This window comes from Zingiber officinale, chromosome 9B (genome assembly GCF_018446385.1).
Source record: "Zingiber officinale cultivar Zhangliang chromosome 9B, Zo_v1.1, whole genome shotgun sequence".
Lineage (NCBI taxonomy): Eukaryota > Viridiplantae > Streptophyta > Magnoliopsida > Zingiberales > Zingiberaceae > Zingiber > Zingiber officinale.
The window spans coordinates 63,010,167-63,037,286 of record NC_056003.1 but is presented as its reverse complement, the minus strand read 5'-3'; the positions used below and the strand labels follow the sequence as shown (position 1 = coordinate 63,037,286).

The window sequence follows — 27,120 nt, the reverse complement described above, 5'->3', positions numbered from 1 at the left end:
GACACGTTTCGACAATCAGCTGACTGGATACGTGGCCTTCTACGAGCTCTCCTTGGTGGCGTGTCTGAGGGCTGAATTGTTGCATTCGATCCGCGTCTCACCACAAGCTACAGAAGCTCTCGCGTCCGCTTCGGGCTTTTCTCGGTCGTTATCAATTAACACTAACTAATTTGAATGAATGGCACATGTAAAATAAGTAAAAAGGGTACGGCAGTGGGAGAGCCTTCCTCATTTCCACGATCTGATCGTCTGATTCCCTTGCCAATTGCCGGAGGGGATTGGCCATGTCCTTGTGCTATCGCCTACTCCCCGGCGCCTCAATCATCCCGCCGTCGGATTCCCGGCTTCAGATTCTCCGACTCCGACCGGTCTCCGTCCGCTCGGCGCTCTGCGATGGGATCTCCCGTGCCCTCCGAGCCGAGAGCAGATCACGGTTCTCCGAGCCGGTCGTGCCCCCCTTCCAGGAAGGCGGATGGTCGTTCTCGAGGGTGCGATCTCGATCGGCGAAAGGTATCGGTGCTATAGGGGAGATGATTGGGGAATTAGAGGTGGATCTGAGGCGGCAGAAAACGGCGGAAGTATTGGCCGCGGCGGCGGTCACGGTGGTCCTTGGCACCGGCAACCGGGTGCTCTACAAGCTCGCGCTCGTGCCCCTCAAGGAGTACCCTTTCTTCCTCGCCCAGTTCGCCACGTTCGGGTAAATTCGTCTCTCTCTCTCGTTTGCACGCGTCTCGCCCCCGCGGGCTGGATGAGTTGGAAGGGTGTCTGATGTTTGTAACGTAGGTTTCGAGTCGTCAGTTGCATACAAACATAAAACCTTGATTTACTGCATTTTAAATTTCACTCGACTCTAATCACTTCTCCTGTCCAATTTAACCATGATTTATCTCCTTTGAATATATGTGGGGCCGGACCCGGGACAGTTAAGGTGACGATTCGACCTTTTTGCAATCGTTTGCACGCGTCTCATTTAGGGGCGCGTTTCTGTTGCGGTGCGAACAACCGCTGACACGCTCTAGCTGCAAGCAGGCGGCCAAGGTGAGTTAGGAAGCTCGGCTCCAAGGTCGAAGCGCGTCGAGAAAAGCACGCTGACAAACTTTATGAAAAAAAAAGGAAATAAAATCTACTGCGGGTATGCGACAGGTTCACTGGTCTCGCATGTCTTTCGTTAATGTGGTCAGCTTATATTCGAATGGACCAGCTTGCTTACTAATGCTTCAGACTGTTTGCCACCAGTATAATTTAACGAGAGGTCCTCATTGAGAGAGACAGATTGGTTAGAAGGTATCGTTTTAGGTTATTTAGGACCGAGAGACAGATTGGTTACAAGGTGTTATTTTGAAGTTATTAAGACAAAGGGCCCACGGTTTGATAATTTATTCTTTGTATTACCAGACTTTTTTTTAAGAGCCTGCAAGTGCAACTATGCTACATAAAGCCCGAAAAAATTTGGAGATGGTAGTGTGCAGGGACAGATTGATCATTGTTAATGAGACACAGTAGCCGTGCCTTCTGCAGGAAAAAAAAAGCAGAACATGAACGCTCTATAGGGTAAACTGAAGAAGGGTCTTTTTATGCAATTAGATGCTATTTGTATGGTTCTTTGCAATAGGGACCAACTTTGATGCTTGACCATGTTAAGATACATGAATAGAGTTCAAACAAGCCATTTTTAATAAGCAGAATGATAGCTAGTCTTATCACAAATGTCCTTCTACAGATGAACTCAAACACACTTTTAGAAAAATATAAAAACACTCAAAAATATATAGATGATGAATGCATTGAAGAATCATTACTTTGTTTACATTCTTTCAAAAGCATTTGGATTCATCTTAATATTTCATCTATAGAGTGTTGTGAAGCAAAAGATCTAATAGGTAGCCTGTTTGTCCATTTTCAAACAAGGAGTGCCTTATTTGATTTTATTTTCAACATTAGGTTTGTTTGAGCAACTTCCCTTTTCTTCCTGTTTCCTTTGAGTTTTGCCTCTCTTTGCCAACATATGATAGGCTACGGATCTATAGGTTGGCATCCAATCCAAATCAAATTTGGGTAATAGTTATCAAAGTTTTAGATCTATAACTAATACTTGATAGTCTTGACACTATTAGGGTTAAGACGATTAGCGTCAAAACTTTCTTTAATAATATCATTTATGATTATTATAGGTTAGCATGGTTAGGGTTGTAATGAACCAAAACAAGCTTGGTGTTCAACTCGATTTTATGTTCGTTCATTATGCACAAGGTCAATTAAATGAACAAGCTTGAACTACTCATTAAATTAAATGAAAAAGCTTGATCACATATGTATTCAACTTGTTAATGTTCATACTTTTCATGAACAATGTCCACGAACAAAACTTGTGAATCGTGTTCATCCACAAATCTCTTATCAAACTTGTAAATGAAAACAAAATTTAAAACAAACAAACAAGCTTGTAATATTAAGCTCACCAACCAACCAAACAAGCTCAAGAATATAAAAGTTTCAAACAATCAGACAACCTTGAATTAAGAGTCGATAACATTTAAATGAACCAATCTCAAGTTTGGAAAAAAGAAACCATGCCAAACTTGAACAATTGTTTTAACTTCGTTCATTTTTGGCTTGGTTTGACTTAGTTTGTCTTGATTACCTTATCAAACACGCTTGAAAAATACAGAACTTGACTTGTTTACAACCCTAAGCATGGTGATGCTCTAACATGCTAAAATTAGACGGTTCACTATATGTTCTTGATTCTCTAAGACTTCATACTATCATAACATTTTGGGGCCTACCTATGATTCATGTCTTCTTCCTAGCATGGGTCATCACAAAAGATAGGCTACACACAAAGAAGCTTACCCACATTAGAATACTTGAGTATGCAATCTGTACTACAGAAGTCTTTGAGAAGAGACAACACATAATTTTTTTTCTTCCATTGCACCTTCTCATTATATGATTGGAGCATTGCTTATCTCTTCTAGAGGATAACCCTTTCATTTATGGATGTGCTTCTTACATCTCCTCTCAATTTCTTGTTTCCAAGAAATTGAAAGAGGATTTGTTTCGTATGGATTTGAACCAAATACTTCTAAATAATTCTAACTTCATCTTTCACAACACAACAAGTAATTGGCAGGAGCATTTGCTGGGCCTATGTGAACTCCAACGCAAAAAAACTTTGTTTGTAATCCACTTGTTTGTATTAACACTTAAATAAGTAAACAAATTGTCTGTAATCCACTTGTTCGTAACAAATAGGGCTTTGTCTTCCTCCAACAAGGATTTCCATCGGTCTAAAATGCTCTATATTCTTTTCATTACTCTAGCCTATTGATAAGGTTAGCTATATATATTATTTTCAACTCTAGTTTTTTCATTTTTGTAGATACTTGGTGGTTTACTTTTCAATCCTTTACATTCGTTATCAAGCTGGCATTGTAACCGATGAGATGCTTTCGCTTCCAAAGGCTAGATTTTTGGCAGTTGGACTTTTGGAAGCTTTGGCCGCAGCATCAGGAATGGCAGCTGGAGGTATGCAAAACTAGTTATTTATTTGTGAGGTATGCAAATATATGTGATTAGCTATATGCATCTAATATTGTCTAGCAGAGTCCTCTCAGGCCTGTAAATTTCCGCATCATTAGAACATAAGTGGAGGTTGTGTATCTTATTTATGTGTTCCTCTTGACGTCGATGGGGGCAAACAATTCTGTCCTAATTTACGGCCTTTCTTATGGATTTTTTTTTAAGTTGTTCTTATTGCATAACCATATACCATATGTTGTGTATCTTTTGTGAGCGGCATATAAAATAATTTTGGAAGGTTTAAATATTGGTATAATTCTTTTTTAAAGAAGCATATACTTAAACGTTTGTGGATTTATATGATCGATACTACAACAACAACAACCAAGTCTTATCCCACTAGGTGGGGTAGGCTATATAGATCCTTTTATGCACATTGGGCTCTATCTCCTACTATATCATCATTTATACTTAGATAAATTTTATCTTGTTGTATTGTTGCTAACTATGATCAATCCTATCAGATAATGATATGCAAGTTAGTAATATGTGTTGAAAACAAAATAGATTCTGATAACTCTTTGAACCTTTTCTGTCAAATATTCTACACTATCCAAAGCTTGGAACATTCATGAATGTCCCATTGATCAGGTTGTCTTCTCATCTATTCTATGTTTAGATGGTTCAAAAAAAAGTATTTCAACTTATAAAATTGATTGAGCACATGACTATGCATCTTGTCAATTGACAAGAAAGCAAACCAGAGTTCAAAGTCAACCTACACAACGGAAAGTAATTCCAGTAGCACAATGAGAAAGTGAATTAATCTAAGGTTGAACTTTGAACTTTAGCTTCCTTGTAAATTTTCAACTCATCTGTCTATGTTGTGTTTCATCTTGAAACATTTATACGTGTTTGTATCAATCAATGGGCTCTCCTTATTCAAAGCATAGTAAATTGTTAATGGGTAATCTTCACAATTTTTCCTAAGAATGCCTAATAAAGAGTTAGGTTTAAAAATATTGAAGTGTATACTTCAGAACCTTAAAAATAGTAAATGCCTTATTGATTAGCAAGATTGTGGACTATGACATCGTATCAACTTGAAACAATAGAAAGTGTTGGGAGAGGGAAAATGGATGGGAAAGTGAAGAGGGAAAAGAATGAAGGCTACTTTTATTTGGAACGACAGAGAGTGAAAGAATTACTGGTTAGTTTTCCTTTCCAACTGTTTTACACAAGAAATTGAGGGCAAACTTGGAGAGATTGTTTCTCTTCCCAGTAAAAGTGGAAAAAATCTTTTTCTTTTAGTTATGCCTTCAAATAAACACAGTCAAGAAATATTATCATAATGATCAAATGTTGTCTGCTTCTAAACTGTCTCTTTGCATGCATGAGAAGAGTGAATGAAAATCAGAAAATTCAGAAGAAATTCTGGTTAAGACATACAGATGCTACATTTGAAGTAAAGAAAAAAATTCTTGTGAACATATATGCATGATATTTTGTCCAAACTAGGAAATGGAATACAGCATACTCAAACATGGAAATTGAACCCATCAAGTGTGTTTCTATTTAGATTTTCCTTTCTCTGTTTCTTTGACAATAGGCTTCTCTTCCCTCATTCTGAATTTTTTAATTTAAAGAAGTTTCATATAAAAGCATTTACTCATAGAAACTTCACTGACTTGTGTTATTCATTTGGTTTTTCGCTAGAGTAGCTGTTCTTTCTGGGGCATCAATCCCAATCCTTTCCCAGGTAATGAGATTCAATAATCACCTTTCCTAAGACATCATGTAAACATTCATCAGATAACACGTATTTAATCATGTTTTGCAGACTTTTCTTGTTTGGCAACTTCTCTTTTCAGTTGTTTTTCTTAAGAGGCGATTTCGATTAACCCAAATATTAGGGTGCTTTCTTGTGACCATTGGAGTGGTAATAACTGTGACAAGGTATCTTCATAACATATCAAATGTTCATTTCAATTTTAGTTAAATGAAGATATTTGAACCCTGGTCTTGGGCCTGCATATGGCAATAGATTACAACTGTACCTAAAATATACGAGTCAAATATGATTATCACAATATAAAATGTTATTCTCAGAGTCCAATATTATACACTTTCTATGACCACCTATACTGGTGTAACACAATTAATGATAACACAATTAATGAGTCTTGATCAGGCAGCACTAAGCAGTAAGTCTATTTGCTTGTGCAGTGGGTCTGGTGCTGGTATCTCATTAAAAAATGCTGGAATATTTTGGTCCCTTCTTATGATACTTTCATTTCTATTGCAAGCAGCAGACACTATTTTGAAGGTAGTAGATTTCTTGGTAAAATTATAACCTTACCCATGGACGGTTTTTCTATAATCTGCTGTTTTGTGTATGTAGGAAATTATATTCCTGGATGCGGCTAAGAAACTGAAGGTATGTTCCTGGCCCAATCAGCTTGAGTTTTTACAAGCTAGAGTTGCTATATTCCAATGTGCTGCTATTCTAATAATAACTCTTATGATGGTTTTGTCAATATAACTATTTAATTTTAGGATTCTAATACTTTATGTTGTTTCATATGCCAGGGAGGTTCCATTGACCTTTTTGTTGTAAATTCTTTTGGATCTGCTTTTCAGGTTAGAATTACTCTTGGGTATTTTTTTTCTTAGATGTTAAACTTCCATTTACCGTAAAAGCTATGTTAATGCAGGCCTTGTTCATATGCCTTTTGATGCCATTCATGTCGAAACTATGGGGCATACCATTCAATCAGTTGCCTTCATATATTAGAGATGGAACAGCCTGCTTCCTAAATGTTGGATCATTATCAGGAGGTCTGTCATTTATACTTCTCTGGTTTACTTCAGAAAACATTTTTTTTTCTTCTTGAAATACTTATAGTCATAGAACTTTGTGAAGTACAAAATTCTTGAATTATTTTTTTTAGCTGCAACATTCTACATTTTTTTGCACGTAAGTGCCTTAATCATTACAAATGAAAGGCGTCTCTAAACATTTTAATTGATTATATGGCGACACACTTTGTGCTGTATTTGATGGAAATGAAGGTTGACCTTTACTGTACACCATGAAATTAAATTGCAGCAAAATATCAACTTACGAGTATAAGGATGACAGCGTCTGTCCCCACTAGAACATGCATTGTAAATATTTTCTACTCATTGCATCAGCATGAAGTTAAAAAAGGAATTTTTGTGAGCCTGTCTTAAGTATAAAGACTTGATCTTTGGTAACACAACACTATTGTGTTTGGTAGAGTATATGTTTGTTGGCTGAGTCAATTTTGCTGAAAAACCAACCACACTGTTAGCATTTCTAGTGAAAGAATGAAATCTGATTCAAACAGGTGGATTCAATTACAAAATTTCTTGAATATATATTTTATTCATATTTATTGTTGCCAACTACAAGTAGCCAATCTTTTAAGCTTATAAGTTGATTAAACCCCTGTATGTTAATTTATGACATTAACTAGAGAAACACTGTTTGCACAGTAAGTTATTGATTTTCAGGTTGTGGTATATATATATATATATATATATATATATATACTGTGATAAACCTAGAAAACAATTCTTGATTTAAAGGGGGCACCAAAGGTCTATGCTCTACCATCACTTAGATACAGAGGCTAGGTGAACCTTTTATTTTTTTTCATGTTGTCAAATGGATTATAATTAATTTGAAATAGATGGCAAGTGCTTGATCCAATTGATCAGGTTGTATAGAGATTGTGTAGGAACAAGGTTCAAGTCTCTCCATATGTTTGAATTCATCAATTATATATACTATGCACTTCCTCATATTGCCTATCATAGTAATAATTGACTCAAACTCATCTGACAAAGAAATAACGAGAATTTCTGATATTTTTTTTATCTCATTTCAGTAAGAGGATTACAATATATAGACATCAAGAATTATCAAATTCTTTAATTCTAGGGTCTAATATAGGAAGAGATACAACCATAATTCAGCTCATCAAATCCCTTAATCCTAGGGTCTAATATAAGAAGAAATACAATAATAATTATAAGGGATATATACAACAATAATGGAAATCTTAGAGAGGTAATAAAGGGATATACAACTGTAACAAAAGGAAAGAAGAATATATCGACATCCCCCCTCAAATTATGTAGCTAAGTCTATCAGCATCAATTTGAGAAACTTGTGTCGTTGCCTTTTTAAAGCTTTTGTAAAGACATCAACTATTTGAAGATTAATAATAAGATGAGGAAGAGTGATAACACCTCGAATAAAGACCTCCCTAATGTAATGATAGTCCACCTTTATGTGCTTTGTGCATTCATGATATATTGAGCTGTTTGAATAACACTGGTATTATCACCATGAAGTGGAGTAGGATTAAGTGGAGGAAATCTAAGTTCAGAAAGAAGATCACGTAACCATACAATTTCAGAATAAGTTGCAGACATGACTCTATACTTGGCCTCCGTGGAAGATTTAGAGATACAATCTTGCTCTTTACACTTCCAAAAAAATTAAAGTATCTCCAAGAAAAATACACCAGCCTATTGTAGACTTTCTAGTATTCGTGCAACCAGCCCACTCTACATTACTATGCGCAGTCAAATACGAGTAGATGCCCCAATTAAGTATTGAATAATGCGATGAACTGTAGCAATATGAAGATGTCGAGGTGATTGCATACATTTGCTAATTATATGGACAACATATGATATATCGCGCTTTGTGATTATTAGGTAGATAAGACTACCAACAAGTTGCCTATATAAAAAAGGATTAGACAAGAGCTCGCCTTTGTCTTTTGATATTTCACATTCACCTCAATTGAAGTATCAACCGCAGTAACATCCTTTAAACTAGCTAGCTCAATGAGATCTTGGATATATTTATGTTGATTCAAGAACAAACCCTAAACTCGAGAGTGAACTTCCATCCAAAAAAAAAATACGTGAGATATCCAAGATTTTTCATTTTAAATGTAATATGCAATATATTTTGAAGCTTAGTGATCCGTCCATTGTCATTATCAGTGATGATAATATCATCAACACAGACTAAGAGAAAGACCATTTTAGGGTTGTCTTGTGAAAGAAAAGTGTAGAATCATATCGACTTTGTGTGAAAGAGAAGGTAAGGAGTGTTATGAAACTTCTCAAACCAGATTCTAGGTGTCTGCTTTAACCCATATAAAGAGCGTCTTAGCTTGCAAAACTTCATGAGAAGCTGTCATTAACATACTAAGTGGAAGTTTCATGTAAATCCCTTAATACCCCCATTCAAGAAGACATTTTTTACATCCTTATGATGTAAAGGCCAAGATCTAGAGGATGTGTTTCTTCATAGTCAAGAGACCATATTCTTGTTTATTGCCAAGAGCAACCATTAGAGCTTTGTATCTATCTAAAGACCCATCATACTTGAGTTTCACAGAATAGACCCACTTACTATCAATGGACTTATGTTTGGAGGACAAGAAGCAATGCCCCTTGTATGATTTTCCTCATGTGTTTGAAGTTCTACTTCCATTGCTTATTGCCAACACTCATGTTTCATAGTCTGTTTATAACAAGTGGGAATAGAAATAGAAGACAAAGCAGTAGACATAGCCAAGGGGGTTGAAAAACCATACCTTCCAGGAGGTTTATAAGTTCTGGAGCTTCTTCGAAGAGGAGGTAGATCATTGGAAATAGGATTATACGCCGCAAGAAGATGTGGAGGAACCACATTGAAGTGACATTTGTTGGAGGATTAGATGCAAGAGGAATACATCTATGATAAACATAACCAGGTTTAAACTTTGGAATTGGTGTTGGTGACTTAGGAAAATATGATAATATAGATATTGAAGGGAATTCTGAGGTCTGTTGTGTGCTAAAGGACTGATTTTTTTTTTTAAAATAACATTCATAGAGACATGAGTTTGACGAGTATGAGGATCATAGCAAAGAAATCCTTTTTGGGTTCTAGCATATGCTAAGAAAGCACACTTGACATGAGTAGCAAATTTATTTCTTTTATGTGCAGGAAGGTGAACAAAACAAACACATCTAAAAATATGAAGATTGGATTAATTAAGTATATGCCCAAGCAAACGAAAGTAGGGAGAATCATTGTTCAAGTTGGGAGATGATAATCTATGAATCAAATAAACAACAATAGACAAAGTTTCACACCAAAATTGAGAAGGAACTCGACTCAATTAGAAGAGTGCGAACAACATCAAGAAGATGACGATTTTTTTTTTCAGCCACATCATTTTGTTGTGGAGTGAAAGGACAAGAATTTTGTGATATGATCCCATGATTTTGAAGAAAAATTAAAATTCATTTGGCATATATTTACCACTTGAATCTAATTGCAATGTTTTAATTTTAGAGAAAATTGTATTTCGACTAAAACATGAAAGACATTAAACACAGAGAAAACCTCATTTTTAGACTGAAGAAAATATACCCAAGTAGAGCGAGTGAAATCATACATAAATGTAACAAAGTATTTGTAATGTTCATGAGAGATTACAAGGGCAATATCACATACATCAGTATATATAAATTTAAAAGGTTTAGTGGTGCGGTTTTATGCAATGAAAAAGGGTGTTTTGCTTTTACCAAGTTTGCAAGATACACAATTAACAAAATCATTATTAGAAGAAGTCAAATTTTTATTTCCAAATAAACCCGATTTAAGCAAGACTCGAACTACATGAGAATTAGGGTGTCCTAAACGTCTATGCCGCACCTGATTATCATATTGAACAACATTACAAGCAGCATAGTTTGACACCGGAGAGGAAGATAGTAACAAAGAATAGAGACGTCCTATTTTAGGTCCCTTCATGATTGATCTTATCCGGAAGCTGAGTCAGACGAACCGCCGGGCGAGGTGGGAGAAATATTAATCGAGTCGCGATGTCCCGGAGCCAGCGACCAAGTCTTCGGAAGTCCTCTGGTCAACGTTACCTACAGCCAGCGACCGGGTTGACCCGACCCCCGGTACCTCGATACTCGAGGAAGATCCACGAATATATGAGTACAAGACTAAGCCATAAAATAATGAAATATGTATAGAATATGAACGGAGAACGTACCCTGACCCAGGGGAGTGCCCTCGGATGGGATGCTGGTCGAGTTGTCGTGACCCGAAAGAGCAGATGACTCTGATCAGGTTAGAGAGCTGGATCTGACGACGCGGAGCCGGATGTGGTCCGAAACTGGAAGGCGAGCTGCAGGTCGGGGTCTCGCCGCGCCATGCAGACCGAGACACAAGACCGACACGCAGACTAGGACACTACATCGGTACATAAACCGAGACACGAGGTCGGCACGCAAGCTGGGACACTACATCGGCACATAGACCGAGACACGAGGTCGGCACGCAAGCCGGGACACTACATCGGCACATAGACCGAGACACGAGGTCGGCACGCAGGTCGGGACACGAGATCGGCACGCAGGCCGGGACATAAGATCGGCCCGTAGGCCGGAACATGACTTCGGCACACAGGCCGAGATAAAACACCGGCACGCAGACCGGGAAAACAACAAGTCGCGCACCGAAACACAACACTTAAAGCTAGAACAAGGTAACGACACGAAGGCCGGAACACAACGGGAACGACATACGGTCCAGTTAGTGACAACGACAACGGTGGCCGACTCGGTGCTAAGGGACCTACTGAATCAATATTGAGGAGGCTGCGCTTGGCCACCAACGACTGGGAGGAGGAGGTAGCCCGGAGGCGGCGCTGTACAAGGGGAGAACGGAAGCGACAGTCCCCTCCCCTGGTCGGCAGCGTGTAGGAGGGAGGAAGTGGAGTGGCCTGGAGGCAGTTCCGGTGAGGGGAGCAGAAGTAGAGGAACGACGCTGCGAGGAGGAAGAAGGAGAGGAGCGACAGCGAATCTGTCCGGTGGTGGCGTCGCGCGGAGGAGAGGGAGAAGAGTGCGGTGCTGTGGCTGGCGTCGCGAGGAGCTAAGCGTGAAGTAGAGAGGCGCGTCTTCATCTCTGGTCCGTCTGTGGTGGACCAACCCTCGGTGATGGCGGTGGCGAGGTATCGACGAGGAGGAAGGAGAGGAAGTGCGGCGGCGTTGGCTCCGGCGAAGGCCGTGAGGAGGAAGAAGAGGAGGTGCGGCCGGAGGCGAAGGAAAGTAGAGAAGGAGAGGAGAAGAGGTGGAGGCCAGAGGGGAAGGAAAGCAGAGAAGGAGAGGAGAAGAGGTGGAGGCCGGAGGGGAAGGAGAAGGCGGCGTCCGTGGCGGCGGCGTGAAGGAAAGGTGTCGGGTTTGGCTCTCCCGCGAGCATGGCGGCAGACCAGCCTCCTCCACACGAACCCTCTCTGCCTCCCTTAATGCCCTAACAGTGGAATCCCAAAATTGCCCCTCCTCACCCTCCTAATTACTACTTTGCCATCAAGGCCTATCCGTATCAATGATCATCTTCCTGACACTTGATCCAGCACAAGATAACCAGAATTTGACAATTAAACATTACAATTGTTGTTAACTAATTGACCGACAGATAAGATTAGTGGACAACTTAGGGTGACAAAAATATTATTTAAAGAGGTTGAAATATCACCAACAACTATGATAGGTAGGGAATTACCATCGATAGAGTGAATCTAAAGATCTCTTTTATATTTTTTTACCATTATTTAAAAGTAAGGCAGTGTTGGTCATGTGATTGGAAGCACCAAAATCAAAATACCAAAGCTTAGGATTAGAATTTTTGTTGCCTGGAAGGCCTAAAGCAGAAAGGGCAAAAACTATCATTTGTTGGGCTATTTTAGGAGTAATAGAAAACTGACTAGGACTAGGGGCATTTGAGGAACCAATGAGACATAGTGGGCAGTTTCAATTTCTTTGGAGGTCGAGTGGAACAATCTTTGATAATATGCCCTAGTTTCTTACAATAATTGCAGAATTTTTTAGTACAATTAGTGGCAATGTGCCCGAAATCCTTTACAACTATAGCATTGAATATTAATCATATCTCTGCCTCCTTTAAACCTCCTACGAGCAGCGTAGGCAATAAGAATTAGAGTAGAATATTGAGCTTTTTGCTCCAAGACCGTGAATGCCATTGTTCTTCCCTGAGAAGTCTCCTACATAAATATCCAATAAAAGAGCTGGTTCTTTGTTCATAAAGTTGAAGCTAATTGCTTCAAACTCCCCCCTTAACTTCATGAAAAAACTAGTCACCTTTGCTAGTCTTATGCACACTTTGGATAGCAATGAGTCATTCAAGAGGTACACTTGCATATACAATATTGGTGTACTCAACCTAAAGATTTCCAAAGGAAGAATAAAACTCTTGGATTGACATACTCCCTTGACTGAGCTGATACAGCTTGAGATCTAATTGAAACCTTATATTGCTTTGGTTGTAAATTTTCTTCAAGTAATCCCTAGGCAGTGCTTAGGCGGTTGAATATTTTTTACTTTTTTAATACATAATATTATAAATAATCAGTATTCTTTATAATATTTAAAAATAAAAAATTAATAGGTTAATTTTATTAGGTTTTAATTAAGTTTATTTAAATATTAAAAATAAAAAATATTTAAATTAAAAATTTAATCTAAATATTTAAAAATAAAAAATAAAAAATATATATATTAAATTAATAGGTTAATTTTATTAGGTTTTAATTAAGTTTATTTAAATTATCCCAATCATAGTTAGGAGTTGATTAAAATTATTAACATAAAGTAATTTAATTAAATCCTAACTTACAACTTATCCGCATACTCTGTTTCAGTTGGGCGACGAGTTTGACATATTGTCGGGACCGCGCGATGAGTTTGGAAGCGTCACTAGGCCTGAGCAACGTGTCGAGGCCTATCGCCGAGTCCGGGCGACGCCTCCGGGCCCGTCGCTGAGCTTGGGCGACGCGTCTAGGCTTGCATGACCCGTCGCAAGGCCTGGACACTGCATACGAGCTCGCACGATGCATTCAAACTCGTTGCTAGACCCAAGCCATGCATCCGGGTATGTCACAGTGGTGAAACAGCAGCAGCGGCGACTGCGGCGACTCCAGGCGTGACGGTGTCTAAAAACGTGAGTTACTAATAAAGCACCGCCTCAACCTGAGGCGGTGCGGTTGATGCCCTCCTCCCACCTAGGTGGCGGCTAGGCGGTCGCCTCGACCGCCATTTAAAACACTGATAATCCCACATTTCTTTAGAGGTCTTATAACGCTTGAGATTGAAAAGTATGGAGGGTTCCATATTTCCACGGATCCAAGACATAATCTAAGCATCCTTCACCTCCCATTTCACACATATTTCTCTTTCTCCTTCTGGTTGTTAGGTGTAGGATTTGTCCTATCAATATGATTCCATAATTCCTTTTCCTTGATAAAGATTTGAAATTGGAATGCTCATGCAGAATAGTTCTTGCCATTAAATCAAAAGAAAATGTTCACATTGTTCCAAAGACATTATTCAGTCAGAATAAATACTAAGAGATTAAGTTTAAGAAAATAGATTAGAAGAACATGAAACATAACAAAACACAAGATTTTGGAGCTAGACAAGTAACCAAACACAAGATGAAATGATCTAAGTTTTGGCTTCGATACCATGACAAAGAAATACACAAGAATTTCTGAAAAAAAAATTATCTCATTTCAGTAAGAGTTTTACAATATATAGACATAAAAAATTATCAAATCCCTTAAATCTAAGGTCTAATAAAGGAAGAGATACAACAATAATGTTGGATCGTGAGGGGGGGGGGGGGGGGGGGGGGGGGGTTGAATCACATTCGTTGAAAATCGCAAGTTAAACGACTAGCAGAAAGATTAAAGAAAAGCAATACACAAGGAAAACTCAATCGGTTTTACTTGGTTTGGAGTCTTCGACGACTCCTACTCCAAGATCCAGGTCCCGCGAACCTATCGATGGGCAATCCACTAAACGCCTCTTCTAGAATCGTCGGAAGAGTTAATCGAATACAAGATAGGGATTGCATCTACACTTCCCTTTAAAAATAGTAGTATGAGAAATTTGCAACACAATTAAAGTTACCAACAATTTGGACGCGTTCGTGTGTTGCTGTCGGTTTGCCGGAGATGATTGGTTGACTCGGAAGCAACTCGGTGGCAGATAGACTTCTTTGAAGCAGCAGCAGGAAGCTGAGCAGTCAGAAGCCCAATCGGAAGCGCAGAAGCTTGTATAAGTGATGGATATGATGGCTTGGGCGAGCACTCCTTTTATTGAGCATGGAAGGCGTCATTCAAAGCCTTGAAGGCGCCTCCAATGTGACAAATCTGATCCCAAACAGCACGAAGTCTGAATTTATCCCGCGGAAGACTCCTTCCATAGCCTTGAAGGCTCCTTCCGTGAATAGTACGAAGGCGCCTTCCACTGCTTGAAGGCATCTCTGACATTGTTCATTTGAGGTCTTTTGTGCTCCTTTTGCCCTGCAAAAAGTATTAGTCCAATAACTTGCAAGATAAGTGTTTGCACAATAATAATGAGTAGTAATTAGAGTCTCCCCGAGATCAGGATCTAATCAAGGTTTCAGTTTAGGAATTCAAAGTGGACCTAAACTGGATCGACACCTATTGTTCCTCAACCGGATGCGTACTCACCTAGTCACTCTCGTCCAGTGAGTTACTTTCACTTACCAACTTGCAGTCGGTTGGCTAGTCTCTTACTCACTAGGTTTTCATGTCAGTTGTCAGGTCCGCAGATCCAACTGAACTTCTGCCAGCTATCAGTCCCCATGGACCCAGTTGGACTTCTTGCCAGATATTAGGTCAGTCCTTTGACCTATCTGGACTTTACACTAACTATTAGGTCCCGCGAACCTAGCTGAATTTCAGCATGGTATCAGGTCCTCTAGACCCATCAACACCTGCATATTTGGTAAAGCTATTAGATCACAAAAAATACCTAACTTAACTCACTTATTATTCATCAAAATCTGAGTTAGACCGTTAGACGCTTTCTTGTTGATGCTATCCTACTCTTGTCGTGATTGACTATTTTTTCTTTTTTCTTTTAATAATAACCTTTCAAATGTTTTACGCAAATTATTTTCTTCAGAATTTATAATATTTATTTTATTTTTCTCTTACGCCATTTTATAAATAGACTGAATGGCAGCTAAGATTGTAGGCTCTGTATGTGCAAGCGTAGGCATGTACCCTTATGTTGTTAATTTATTTTAATAAGAGTTATTTGGATTGTACCGCTTGGAACACATTTTTTTTGTATATTTTGTTATGCCTAATTTAAATAATCTTCTGCTAATGCATTAGTGAACTCTTCCAATATTTTTACGCTAAAACCTACATGGAAACAATGTTGACTTACAGGATGCGAAGGTGCGCCACTTTTGCCAGTATTATTTGTGATTGTTAATATGGCCTTTAACATATCCTTGCTACATCTTCTAAAGATTTCTTCAGCAGTAGTTTCTTGCCTTGCATCCACTTTTTCAGGTTCACTTCTCTATTTTTTCCAATGCTATTTACGTGTATCTCATTAAAGTTTCTGCATTTTCCTACTGTGTTTTTTTTCCCGTAAGCTTATCTATGCTCGTAAGCTGACTATTTATGAACACCTTTCCACATAGTTGCTTCTCTAGCAAGGTGGTTCATTATTAGGTTAAAATGTCAAAATTTAATTGCATTTTGTAAAAGAAAGTGAGTTCTCTTGCAGGATGATGAAAATTCACAAATTTAAATAAGCTGATTTTGAATGAAAGTCATGCCACAAGCTGATTTCCAAATCGGCTAGCAGATCATCCTGTGCTAGATAACCCATGCAAGATTATTTGCTCATCTATCTTTATGCGCCATTCAGATGTGAGACTAAAATGAACATTTTCCGGCAAAAGGTGAATATCTTAGCGATCTCTCTAAGGTGGCCCCACACACTCTAGACGGAGGTAAATTACGAGGCTTATTTAGCCTTAGCTAAGCGGCCTTCTTAGACATAGGACACGAGATAACTCGAAACAATATTTACATCTGTTGGGAATCGAACTATGCCTCTCTGGTGGCAAGCCCTGCCCGAATACCAACTCGGCTACACCAGCGAGGATGAAAAATGAACATTTTCAATGCATACCAAGTTGATTCAAAGTGAAAATCACATTGCAAGATGACGTATAAAGTCAAGTTGTCCACTATTTTGTGCCAATGCATGTGTATTTCGTCAATTTTTATGCATCATTAGGATATAGATGATTGCAATTTTATTTTTAAAAAAGTTATCTTTGAGAAAATCATATTGGCATTGTGTCAATTAAACCCCATAAGGATTTATCTGTATTTATGCATTATTACAATGTGTAAGATGCCAAAATGAATATTGTATAATGTAACTCCAACAACCCAATTATTGAGGAAAATTGTATAGCAAGCTGAGTTTCAAACCAACTGCCAATTAGCTTGTGGAAATTGATTCCAATAATTTTTGGAAGTTTTTTAGAAATTGCTAGGTAAAATATGGGGAGTTACTTGTTACGAACGGCAAGTGTACGGTTACATCGTTAGTAATACAAAAGATTATCGATCCACAGGGACAGTTGATTAAGCACTGGTTAACTTCGCACAGTGAATTATCTAGACAATCTAAAACGGTTCACAAATGCTAGAGAGATAGAAAAGAGAAATGAGAGAGAGTAAAGAGCGTAAGTGAATGAAAGATGATAGATACTAGGATTTGAGTTTCGTTGCGATACTAATTAATGTCCCTATGCATTATTCATTTACCTAACTCCATGCTTACATGTAGGAGTTCTAACTAAAGTCCGGTAAAATCTCACGAAGATCACACCGAAGAATTTATCCAAGTTTTTACGCCATTAAGTAGAAGAGGTAATTTAGGAAGTCCGGTTATAGGGTTATTCTTCTATCACAAGGGCCCTCGGTCCACGTTCCTAGATTACACAAGTCACTTCCTAACGGTAGATTAATGCAATTAAGTAGAAGAGGTAATTTAGGATGTCTGATTATAGGACTATCCTTCTGTGACCAAGGCTCTCAATCCACGTTCCTAGATTACACAGATCACTTCCTAATATTAATTTGATAAAACTCTCTAAACTCTAACTAATCTTCCTAACAAGGATCAGTCCCTATGTTAAGATCTTTTGACTCTAGAAATTGGGTAAGTATTGCTATCCTGTGTCACGAAGGGCATAATAAGTTCGGTTGAATGAGTATCCCTTTGTCACAAGGATCCCTCAGTTATCTAATCTAGTAGCAACCTTAACATAAAGACAAATCCCTCATATCTACATGAATTGTTCTCACACATATTTCGTACATATATTCCGTCAAACACATACAAGGCACAATACACAATAGAATATGATATAAACACTTCATAGCATAAGGAAACATCCAAATACCTAGTTCATACATTACATCGCATCACAACTACTTTCTACATCCTAGATCTAGAGATCTACTCTATTGCAAGGGAATTTACAACAAAAGACGATAAGTAAAGCAAACTACAACTCAATACATGAAGATATAGAGAAGAGAAAGTTTATCCGTGATGCGTGACGTCCTCGGAGGCACTCCCTTGCTCTAGAGGAGGACGGATCGGCGAAGATGGAAGCTCTAGGGTCTCCCCAAAGGGGAGAACCCTTCCCCAAGCAATGGGGAAGAGCCCAAGCCAAAGATGGATGAAAAGGGGAGAAACACCCCTTTTATTGGCTTAGACATGGGTCATGACACGACACGTCCACATGGCTATGTGACCCACACAACCATGTCTTGTTTTTCTTTGGACTAGTGACACGGTCATGTGGCGACCATGTTTTGCTTTAGTTCTGGATGGGCTACACGACCGTGTGGCTCACACGACCTACCTGTTCTTGCTCTCTTGAAATGTTGCACGGCCGTGTGGCTCACACGGCCTAGCTCTGGTTGTGCTGGTGGGGTGACACGACCGTGTGGCTCACACGGCCTAGCCTTGTAGGCCATTTTAGCACCTCTTATCGTGGTATTCTTGAGTTGAGGTCCTAATCAAAGTTGTAGATCTTGAATTTAGCTACAATTTGGTATAAAGAACAACCCAAAACTCCAATAGAACACAAAGTTATGTCTGTTTTCCTCTTGGTGTACAGTGCAGAAAATGCAGGATTTGACACGATCATGGAAAATGACATGACCGTGTGGAATTGACACACCCGTGTGAAATTGACACGGCTGTGCCTTTTAGGCACGGCCAGGCTATGTGGACCTTGTTTTATGCCATATTTTCACACATCCATGCCTCATAAGTACGACCCGGGCATTTTGGAAGCTCTAGACTCCATTTAAGATTCGTTTTTGCTCCAAATCATGTTCTGTCAATTAAAATATGCAAAGAGCAGATCTCCGAACATAATATAATGGAAATATGATATTATAATGAAATAGGGTATAATAAACATAGATTATGCTAATGAAATAAAAGTAGATGTGCGTTAAAGTATACATAAAAGTGTATATAATCTACGTACATTACACCCCAGACTTAAACCTTTGCTTATCCTTAAGTAAAACCCACAATCTAGATTTATGTGCTTAGTGGCATGTAATAATCTCTAATGAATCAATATAAATCTATCATATAGTTTTATTGATGAGCATGATACAAAAATTATTTGAGTGTGGCCTAAGTAGAAGTTCTCCGTGCTCAGTGTGATAAGTGACTTAACTTTCTCAAGTGTTAATCTCTAAGCCTAATCAATTTTTCATTTAACCGTGTTCCTCATACTTCCGGCGATAGATACTTACCTTCCACACGCAAGGTATTCCCCACAAAAATGTTATGCATCGTCTATACAATGTCTCAAAGGAATACTCGGTATTAAGAGAAACATAGCATTCATTTCCCCAGTAACCTAACTCGGTCTCAAAGGGTGAATTACTAGTTTCCACTCACAATAATTATTTTTTTATCCCTTATTTTTTTCTTTCTTTGAATGTTTGCAAATTATCAAACTTGAACAAACCTTTATTCATTTTTTTTAGGGATTGATTTTTCCAAATAAACTTGCATGATTTGAGTTTATCCAGTAACCAAAATGTAGTTGAGAGGTCATCATAGAAACAAGAGTACTAGTCCGGTTTTATGAATCATGACTATTTTCAAAAATATCTACCATCAAAGTCAAGCATAATGTGAAGAAATCCTAAAACTAGGCCAACATTCAAATTCTTCTAGTAATAACAATGCTCACTTCATGCTACTATGGATAGGAAAACATAGATCAATAGACATACTAGCATACCAAATCACACAACATAAATATCTAGATAAAACTTGCTAGTATTTTGCATTAAGGAATAAACAATCATGATGTGATGAATGATGCAACTAGGAAAAATTTCAAAAAGAAATATGACAAACACTAATTTAAACCCAAACATCCTCCCAGATTTAAACTTTTCATTATCTCAATGAAAACTAGAAATGGAATGTGGAGGAGATTTATGAAGTTTAAAGAAGTTACCAAGTGATGAGCTCCAAATGGTTAACATTCATGTGTTTGAAGATACTCCTCTATTCGATACTCACATTCCTCCACAACTTTGAAATCTACAAAAATAAGATAGAGAAGAAAAATTAAGTAGAGGATATGATTTTATTATTAATAAAGAAACTAAAAAGGGACTTGCAGGAAACTAAAACTAAAATGAAAACAAGATTGAACTTAGGTTGCCTCCCAAGAAGCATTTGTTTTAAGCCATTAGCTCGACCCCTTATTCGGCTCGCTTAAATCGTGATCTTGCCGGAGTGAGAAACTTCTAGACTTTTCTTCCAATGGCCCAATTTATTATGAAGATAGTTGTCATTATAAGAACAATGTAGTGTATCTCCGCTTTCTTCATCTTCGTCTCCTTAAGAATCCTTTCTGACGGTCGGAGACGGTTGGTGAACTTCTAATTATTGGCCTCTTGAAAACCTGCATACAAAAAACATACCTCCCATATACATGTTAAATAAGTAAGAACCAAAATCATATCAAGTGTAGTTATGCAGTTATAAGTAATGGAATTACATCCAACAAAATCAAGCATAGGTACCTCTATGATGTTTTCTAAAAGATCGTAGTAATTACTAATCATGTTGATCCGGTTGTGTAAGGGCATGGGAGTAATTAGTTGGTGAAGGAAGGACAGTTTGGTCTTTTTAAGTCCAATTAGGTTTGATTTTAAAGGAGAGCAGGGTTCGGCTTTTGAAAAGGAGGCTTTTTTTTGGGTTTGGTAGGCCGCCAGGGAGAGGGGGGAGGACCACCTCTCTCTCTCTCCCGTGCTCAGCTCATCACCGGCGCCAGGCGCCGCCGCTAGGAGGAATATAGAGGCAGTGTCTTCTCCAGATATTTGCTTGCTTGTTTGCAAAGATGGTGGTGTTGGTCATGCTGCCACTGCTTTGCTTTCTGTTCATTTGTGGTGCCTTGTTGAGGTGGAATGAGGTGAGGTACAGGAAGAAGGGTCTTCCTCCAGGGACCATGGGGTGGCCTTTGTTTGGGGAGACCACTGAGTTCCTCAAGCAAGGCCCAAGCTTCATGAAGAACCAAAGGGTTAGGTACGGGAGTGTGTTCAAGTCACACATTTTGGGGTGCCCTACGATGGTGTGCATGGATGCAGAGCTCAATAGGTTCATGCTGATGAACGAAGGGAAAGGCTTTGTTCCTGGGTACCCACAATCCATGCTTGATATCTTAGGGAGATCCAACATTGCGTCCGTTCATGGCGAGCTGTACAAGACGATGAGGAGTGCCATGCTTGGCCTTGTGAGCCCCCCAATGATCAGGGACCAGCGCTTGCCCAAGATCGATGAGTTCATGAGATCATACATTCATAATTGGGGTGGAAGAGTCATTGACATCCAAGAGAAAACTAAGGAGGTATTATCCGGCCTGCGAGCCGTCTCTTTGGACCCCTGCTACATTAGATCACAGGCCACCGCGCTATGACTTGATCAGCATCACTATCAGTTCATCCATCCATCCGAGGGCGCCCCCCTGGGCCAGGGTACGTTCTCGTACCTTCTTTGCATTTATTTCAATATTCTATTATTATCCGGATATTTATGCATTTGTGGGATTCGCCTCGAGCACCGAGGTACCAGAGGCCGGGGTGACCCGGTCGCTGGATACAGGTACAGTTGACCGGAGGAGGACTTCAGACGACCTGGTCAACGCAGCGGACAGCTCACCACCGGGTCATGAGGATGCGGTCCACATTCCAGCCATGTCACACCCCGGCAGGTTCGTTTTCTCAGTTTCCAGATAGGATCACATGTATTGCTGAAAGGTACCTGAAAGTTCCAAACCAGTAGATGCGACTTCTTTTGAATCAAATAATGGTTCTAGCTCTGGCTTAGGTGATGTTGCAACTAAAGGTGGTGATTCTAGATACTGCTAACCCTGCATAAGTCCCTTCACATTAGTCCACAACATGTTCAATTCTTGTAATTCTCATAGTCTCTAAGGAGTGTGTGGACAAAGGAGGTGATTCTTGAGATGCTGCTTTCACACCACAGATCCCTACACTTCCTTCTATATCATTATCATCAACACAAATATTAAAAATAAACCAACATCAATATCCTAAATAGGAGAATCAACTATAGGAGGACCACTGACTTCATTTGCATTTAAGTTGATCTACCTCATTACATTCATCATCTGAAAATTCAATTTCATCATAACATCCTGTAAAACTTGGAGGTAGATCCGAAAACTTGTTATCCACTACATTATCATTACAATCCTCATCTGAAGAGTCTTCATCTTTATATACATCCAGAAATCTGCACTCAACAATATTAGAATCACAGAATTTTTTTAAAATCTTTGTTTTCATTGACCTTCACTAGCCTTTGTGGAAAAAGAACCTTTAGTGAAGTTCTTGGGAAAGATTGAACTTCCTTTTGCTCCTCATATTCCCTTTGAGCTTGCGGAGGAGGTCCAACTTGCTTATCTAGTGATGGTGTTATCAACCGTTGAGGAAAAGGTACTTGTGGCCTTTGGGTACTTTCTGAAATAATAGAACTGAGTTTTTGTGGTCTTCTATTATTCTTCTCCTCAATTCTGTACAAGTCCTTTTTCAGAAGTTTTTTATGATTCTTGCCACTTCTCAACTTAATATCATTACAATTTTCACTAGATCTTGTCTGTGTAGGAGGGGGATCATATTTGAACCATTTTGAAACTATGCTATCAATCTTTGCTTCCAATTGTTTGAATTCCTCATTTTGTGACTTGTGAATTTCAAAACTCTTGGATGGTTGAATTGCATTTTGTTTGACAGGCTCTCTTGCATTTATGGCTTGTACTTCTTGAATTTTTGAGGGAGTTTCCATCCAACTTTTGTTCGACCATTCATGGAGGTTCAATGCCACTTGATCAATTAATGTATATGCTTCGTCCACACTCATGTTCATAAAAGAACCTCCAACTGAAGAATCCAACAAAGATTTATCTGAAAAAGAAATCCCCTTGTAGAATATGTGTAATGTCAGCCATCTTTCCAAGCCATGATGAGAGCACTGTCTTTGTAGACTCTTGAATCTATCCCATGCTTCAAATAATGATTCTCCATCTGCCTGAACAAAATTTGTGATGCAATTCCTCATATACGCTGTTCTACTTGGAAGGAAAAATGATTCAGAAATTGCTGCTCCAATTGTTTCCAACTTGTGATGCTTTGAGGATGGAGAAAATTAAATCAAGTTTTTGCCCGATCTTTAATACTGAAAGGAAATGCCATCAATCGAACTACATCCGCTGAGACACCCTCACAGTTTACCATATCACAAAGCCTCGGGAATTCTTCAAGATGGAAATATGGGTTTTCTGATATTTCTCCTCCAAATTTGTGACCTTGTATCATGGTGATTAACTCTGGGTCTAATTGGAAACTCTTTGCTTCAATATGAGGTTGCACAATCGGAAATAAAAATCTTACGGAAATAAGTGCAGAAAATTATCTCAAAGACCTGCTTGACATGTTAATGCTCATGGATATCTAAAAAAAAAATTATCAGAAAAAAATAAAGATTTAAAGGCAAGAAAGAAAATGCAGAATTTAAATTGCAGGAAAGAAAAGTGCAGAATTTAAGGTAAGGGAAAAAAATAAATTGAACTAAAAGCTAATAATAAGAAAAGTAAATGCAGAAATAAAAACAGGCAAATAAATGAAAAATCTATTAACAAGTATAGAATAATTCATATGCTAATCAACTAATGTTAATCGAAAACAGTCTCCGACAATGGTACTAAAAACTTATTACGAACCATAAGTGCATGGTTACCTTGTCAGTAATACAAAAGATTATCGATCCCATAGGGACTGTTGATTAAGCACTAGTTAACTTCGCACAGCGAATTATCTAGACAATCTAAAATGGTTCACAAACGCTAGAGAGAAAGAAAAGAGAAATGAGAGTTTCACAAACGCTAGAGAGAAAGAAAAGAGAAATGAGAGAGAGTAAAGAGCGTAAGTGAATGAAGGATGATAGATACTAGGATTTAGGTTTCGTTGCGATGCTAGTTAATGTCCCTATGCATTATTCATTTACCTAACTCCATGCATACACTCGTGTAGGAGTTCTAACTAAAGTCCGGTAAAATCTCACGAAGATCACACCAAAGAATTTATCCAAGTTCTAACGTCATTAAGTAGAAGAGATAATTTAGGAAGTCCGGTTATAGGGCTATCCTTCTATCACAAGGGCCCTCGGTCCACGTTCCTAGATTACACAAGTCACTTCCTAACGGTAGATTAATGCAATTAAGTAGAAGAGGTAATTTAGGAAGTTTGATTATATGGCTATCATTCTGTGACCAGAGCCCTCGGTCCACGTTCCTAGATTACACAGATCACTTCCTAACATTAATTTGGGAAAATTCTCTAAACTCTAACTAATCTTCTTAACAAGGATCAATCTCTATGTTAAGATCTTTTGACTCTAGAAATTGAGTAAGTATCGTTGTCCTGTGTCACGAAGGACATAATATGTCCGGTTGAATGAGTATCTTTCTGTCACAAGGATCCCCCGGTTATTCAATCTAGTAGTAACCTTAACATAAAGACAAATCTCTCATATCTACATGAATTGTCCTCACACATATTTCATCAAACACATACAAGGCACAATATACAATAGAATATGATATAAACACTTCATAACATAAGGAAACATCTAAATACATAGTTCATAGATCACATCGCATAACAATTATTTCCTACATCCTAGATCTAGAGATCTACTCCATTGCAAGGGAATTTACAACCAAAGACGATAAGTAAAGCAAACTACAACTCAATACATGAAGATATAGAGAAGAGAAAGCTTATCCGTGATGCGTGGCATCCTCGGAGGCGCTCCTTTGCTCCAGAGGAGGACAGATCGACGAAGATGGAAGATCTAGGGCCTCCCCAAAGGGGAGAACCCTTCCCCAAGCAATGGGGAAGAGCCCCAATCTAAAGATAGATGAAAAGGGGAGAAAAACCCCTTTTATAGGCTTAGACACGGGTCATGACACGACTCATCCACACGGCTGTGTGACCCACATGGCCATGTCTTGTTTCTTCTCTGGACTAGTGACACGGTCATGTGGTTCACATGACCATGTTCTGCTTTAGTTCTGGGTGGGCTACACGGCCGTGTGGCTCACACGGCCTAGCTCTTTTTGACCTCTGGAAATGCTGCACGGTCGTGTGGCTCACACGACCTAGCTTTTCTTGCTCTCTGGAAATGTTACACAACCGTGTGGTTCACACAGCCTAGCTCTAGTTGTGCTGGTGGGGTGACACGGCCGTGTGACTCACACGGCCTAACTTTGTAGGCCATTTTAGCACCTCTTATCGTGGTATTCTTTAGTTGAGGTCTTCATCAAAGTTGTAGATCTTAAAGTTAGCTACAATTTGGTATAAAGAACAGTCCAAAATTCCAACGGAGCACAAAGTTATGCCTATTTTACTCTTGGTGTACAGTGTAGAAAATGCAGGATTTGACACGGCCATGTGCCAAGGCCGTGTCTCATAGAAACGTATTTTAGACCTTCAAAACGTAATTTTCTCTGGTTGAAGTTTTCATAAGAGTTGTAGATCTTGAAGTTATCTATATTTTGATATCTGGAACGGCTCATAACTCCAACCGAGTAGAAAGTTATGACTATTTTACTTTTGGTTTGCAGTGTTGAAAATGACATGGCCGTGTGGAATTGACACGACCATGCCTTTTAGGCACGGCCAAGTGGACCTTGTTTTGTGCCATATTTTCACATCCATACCTCATAAGCACGACCCGAGCATTTTGGAAGGTCTAGACTCCATTTAAGCTCCGTTTTTACTTCAAATCACGTCCTGCCAATCAAAATATGCAAAGAGTAGATCTCCGAACAAAAATATAATGGAAGTATGATATTATAATGAAATAGGGTATAATAAACATAGGCTATGCTAATGAAATATAAGTAGATGTCCATTAAAGTATGTATAATAATGTATATAATCTATGCACATCATTCCCGAGGATTGCTATTGGGTAAATTTGATTATTGAGGTGGGATTTGGTAACAAACAATTTAGAAAAAAATCCTTTTTTTCACTAAATTGCCCTTGTATCTTTGCTTAGTGAAACATGTTTTTTTTTATTCCTAGTCTCTGATTTTTTTGCTTTACATAAACAGTAGGATTTTATAAGTTGCTGAAGACCGTTGTCACCAAAATTGCATTTTTACATCTTCTGTAAGAAGCCACGGAAGTAATAGAAGAAATGTTTCTTTTAATTATTTATTTGGTGAAACCGCAGACATGTGAGATGATTTTACACTGGAGTCATTTATTTTGTACGTACACAGGCAGTACGGTTGAAATGCGATAGGTTTTTGTTTGGAGGCCATTAAGATCATCCTCTCTGCTAACATGGTGTTCAACCGTGAAACATAATTTTAATACTTCATTATTTTCTTTGTTTAGTTCCCCTCGCCATCTATGCCTTCACGCTGCCACTGCCATACATTGGAGTAGCGTCGTCCCTCCCTGCCGGCTTTGTCACTGGAGCTATGGTTCTTGTTGGTGGTCTCCTCCTCTATTGCTGGTGTTCACTTCCACGGACTACCTCAGACAATAAAGTATTATAAGTTCAGAAAGTCCACCCCTTTCTTTAATTTTACTCTCTCTCTCTCTCTCTCTCTATTATTTGGCTTATTTTATCTCTTAACTGAGATAGATGGCATTTTTCTGTATTATTTATTCACAAATAAAATGAATTTTGCCCAAAATTGCATCATTAGAAAGAAACTTTGTTGTTGCGTATGTTGTGATCTCATCATATTTGCATGTGCCTTTGTTCTTCATTTACGCCGCTCACAAAAAATATACCTCGAGTGATACCACTTTTTTCGAGTGGTCCAGTGTTATTGGTATTTTTTTAATGATTTAGTTTGGTGTTTGTACTTTGTTTGACTAATTTTGGAAGTACTTAATTTGTTGGATAGATTCAAAGTATAATTTATAAATGACTTTTAGGATACTTATTTCATTTGATTTAAATATTGTACATATCATTTTTTTAAAAGTGTTTTACTACTACACAAGCGGAGGCCGGGGTCGT

The 27,120-nt window shown here is 38.6% G+C and overlaps 1 protein-coding gene and 1 non-coding gene across 7 annotated transcripts; both read left to right on the top strand.

The window, feature by feature from the left end:
* On the top strand, positions 1-26,822 carry LOC122022691 (protein CLT1, chloroplastic-like). 6 transcript variants are annotated; one of them, XM_042580749.1, is made up of 10 exons: positions 6-697; positions 3,383-3,528; positions 5,244-5,281; positions 5,363-5,478; positions 5,749-5,848; positions 5,924-5,959; positions 6,112-6,162; positions 6,237-6,360; positions 15,858-15,983; positions 26,484-26,822. In XM_042580749.1, exons 1-10 carry the CDS (start codon positions 285-287, stop codon positions 26,645-26,647), a joined length of 1,314 nt encoding a protein of 437 aa, XP_042436683.1. In that variant the 5' UTR covers positions 6-284; the 3' UTR covers positions 26,648-26,822. The 6 variants fall into 6 exon arrangements, with proteins under 6 accessions (XP_042436687.1, XP_042436686.1, XP_042436685.1 ...); XM_042580750.1 differs by having other exon boundaries at positions 7-697; positions 6,237-6,357; XM_042580755.1 differs by having other exon boundaries at positions 330-697; positions 3,366-3,528.
* On the top strand, positions 23,030-23,135 carry LOC122025876. Its single transcript, XR_006123900.1, has one exon. It is a non-coding gene; the product is annotated as a small nucleolar RNA R71 (small nucleolar RNA).
* Positions 26,823-27,120: the final 298 nt, after the last annotated feature.

Bases quoted from the DNA above. Each gene is read 5' to 3' on its own strand.
- LOC122022691 (XM_042580749.1), top strand. From the start codon at position 285: ATGTCCTTGTGCTATCGCCTACTCCCCGGCGCCTCAATCATCCCGCCG. The intron at 3,529-5,243 runs GTATGCAAAACT...TCGCTAGAGTAG, and splicing joins ATCAGGAATGGCAGCTGGAG to CTGTTCTTTCTGGGGCATCA. The intron at 15,984-26,483 runs GTTCACTTCTCT...TTCTTTGTTTAG, and splicing joins CCTTGCATCCACTTTTTCAG to TTCCCCTCGCCATCTATGCC.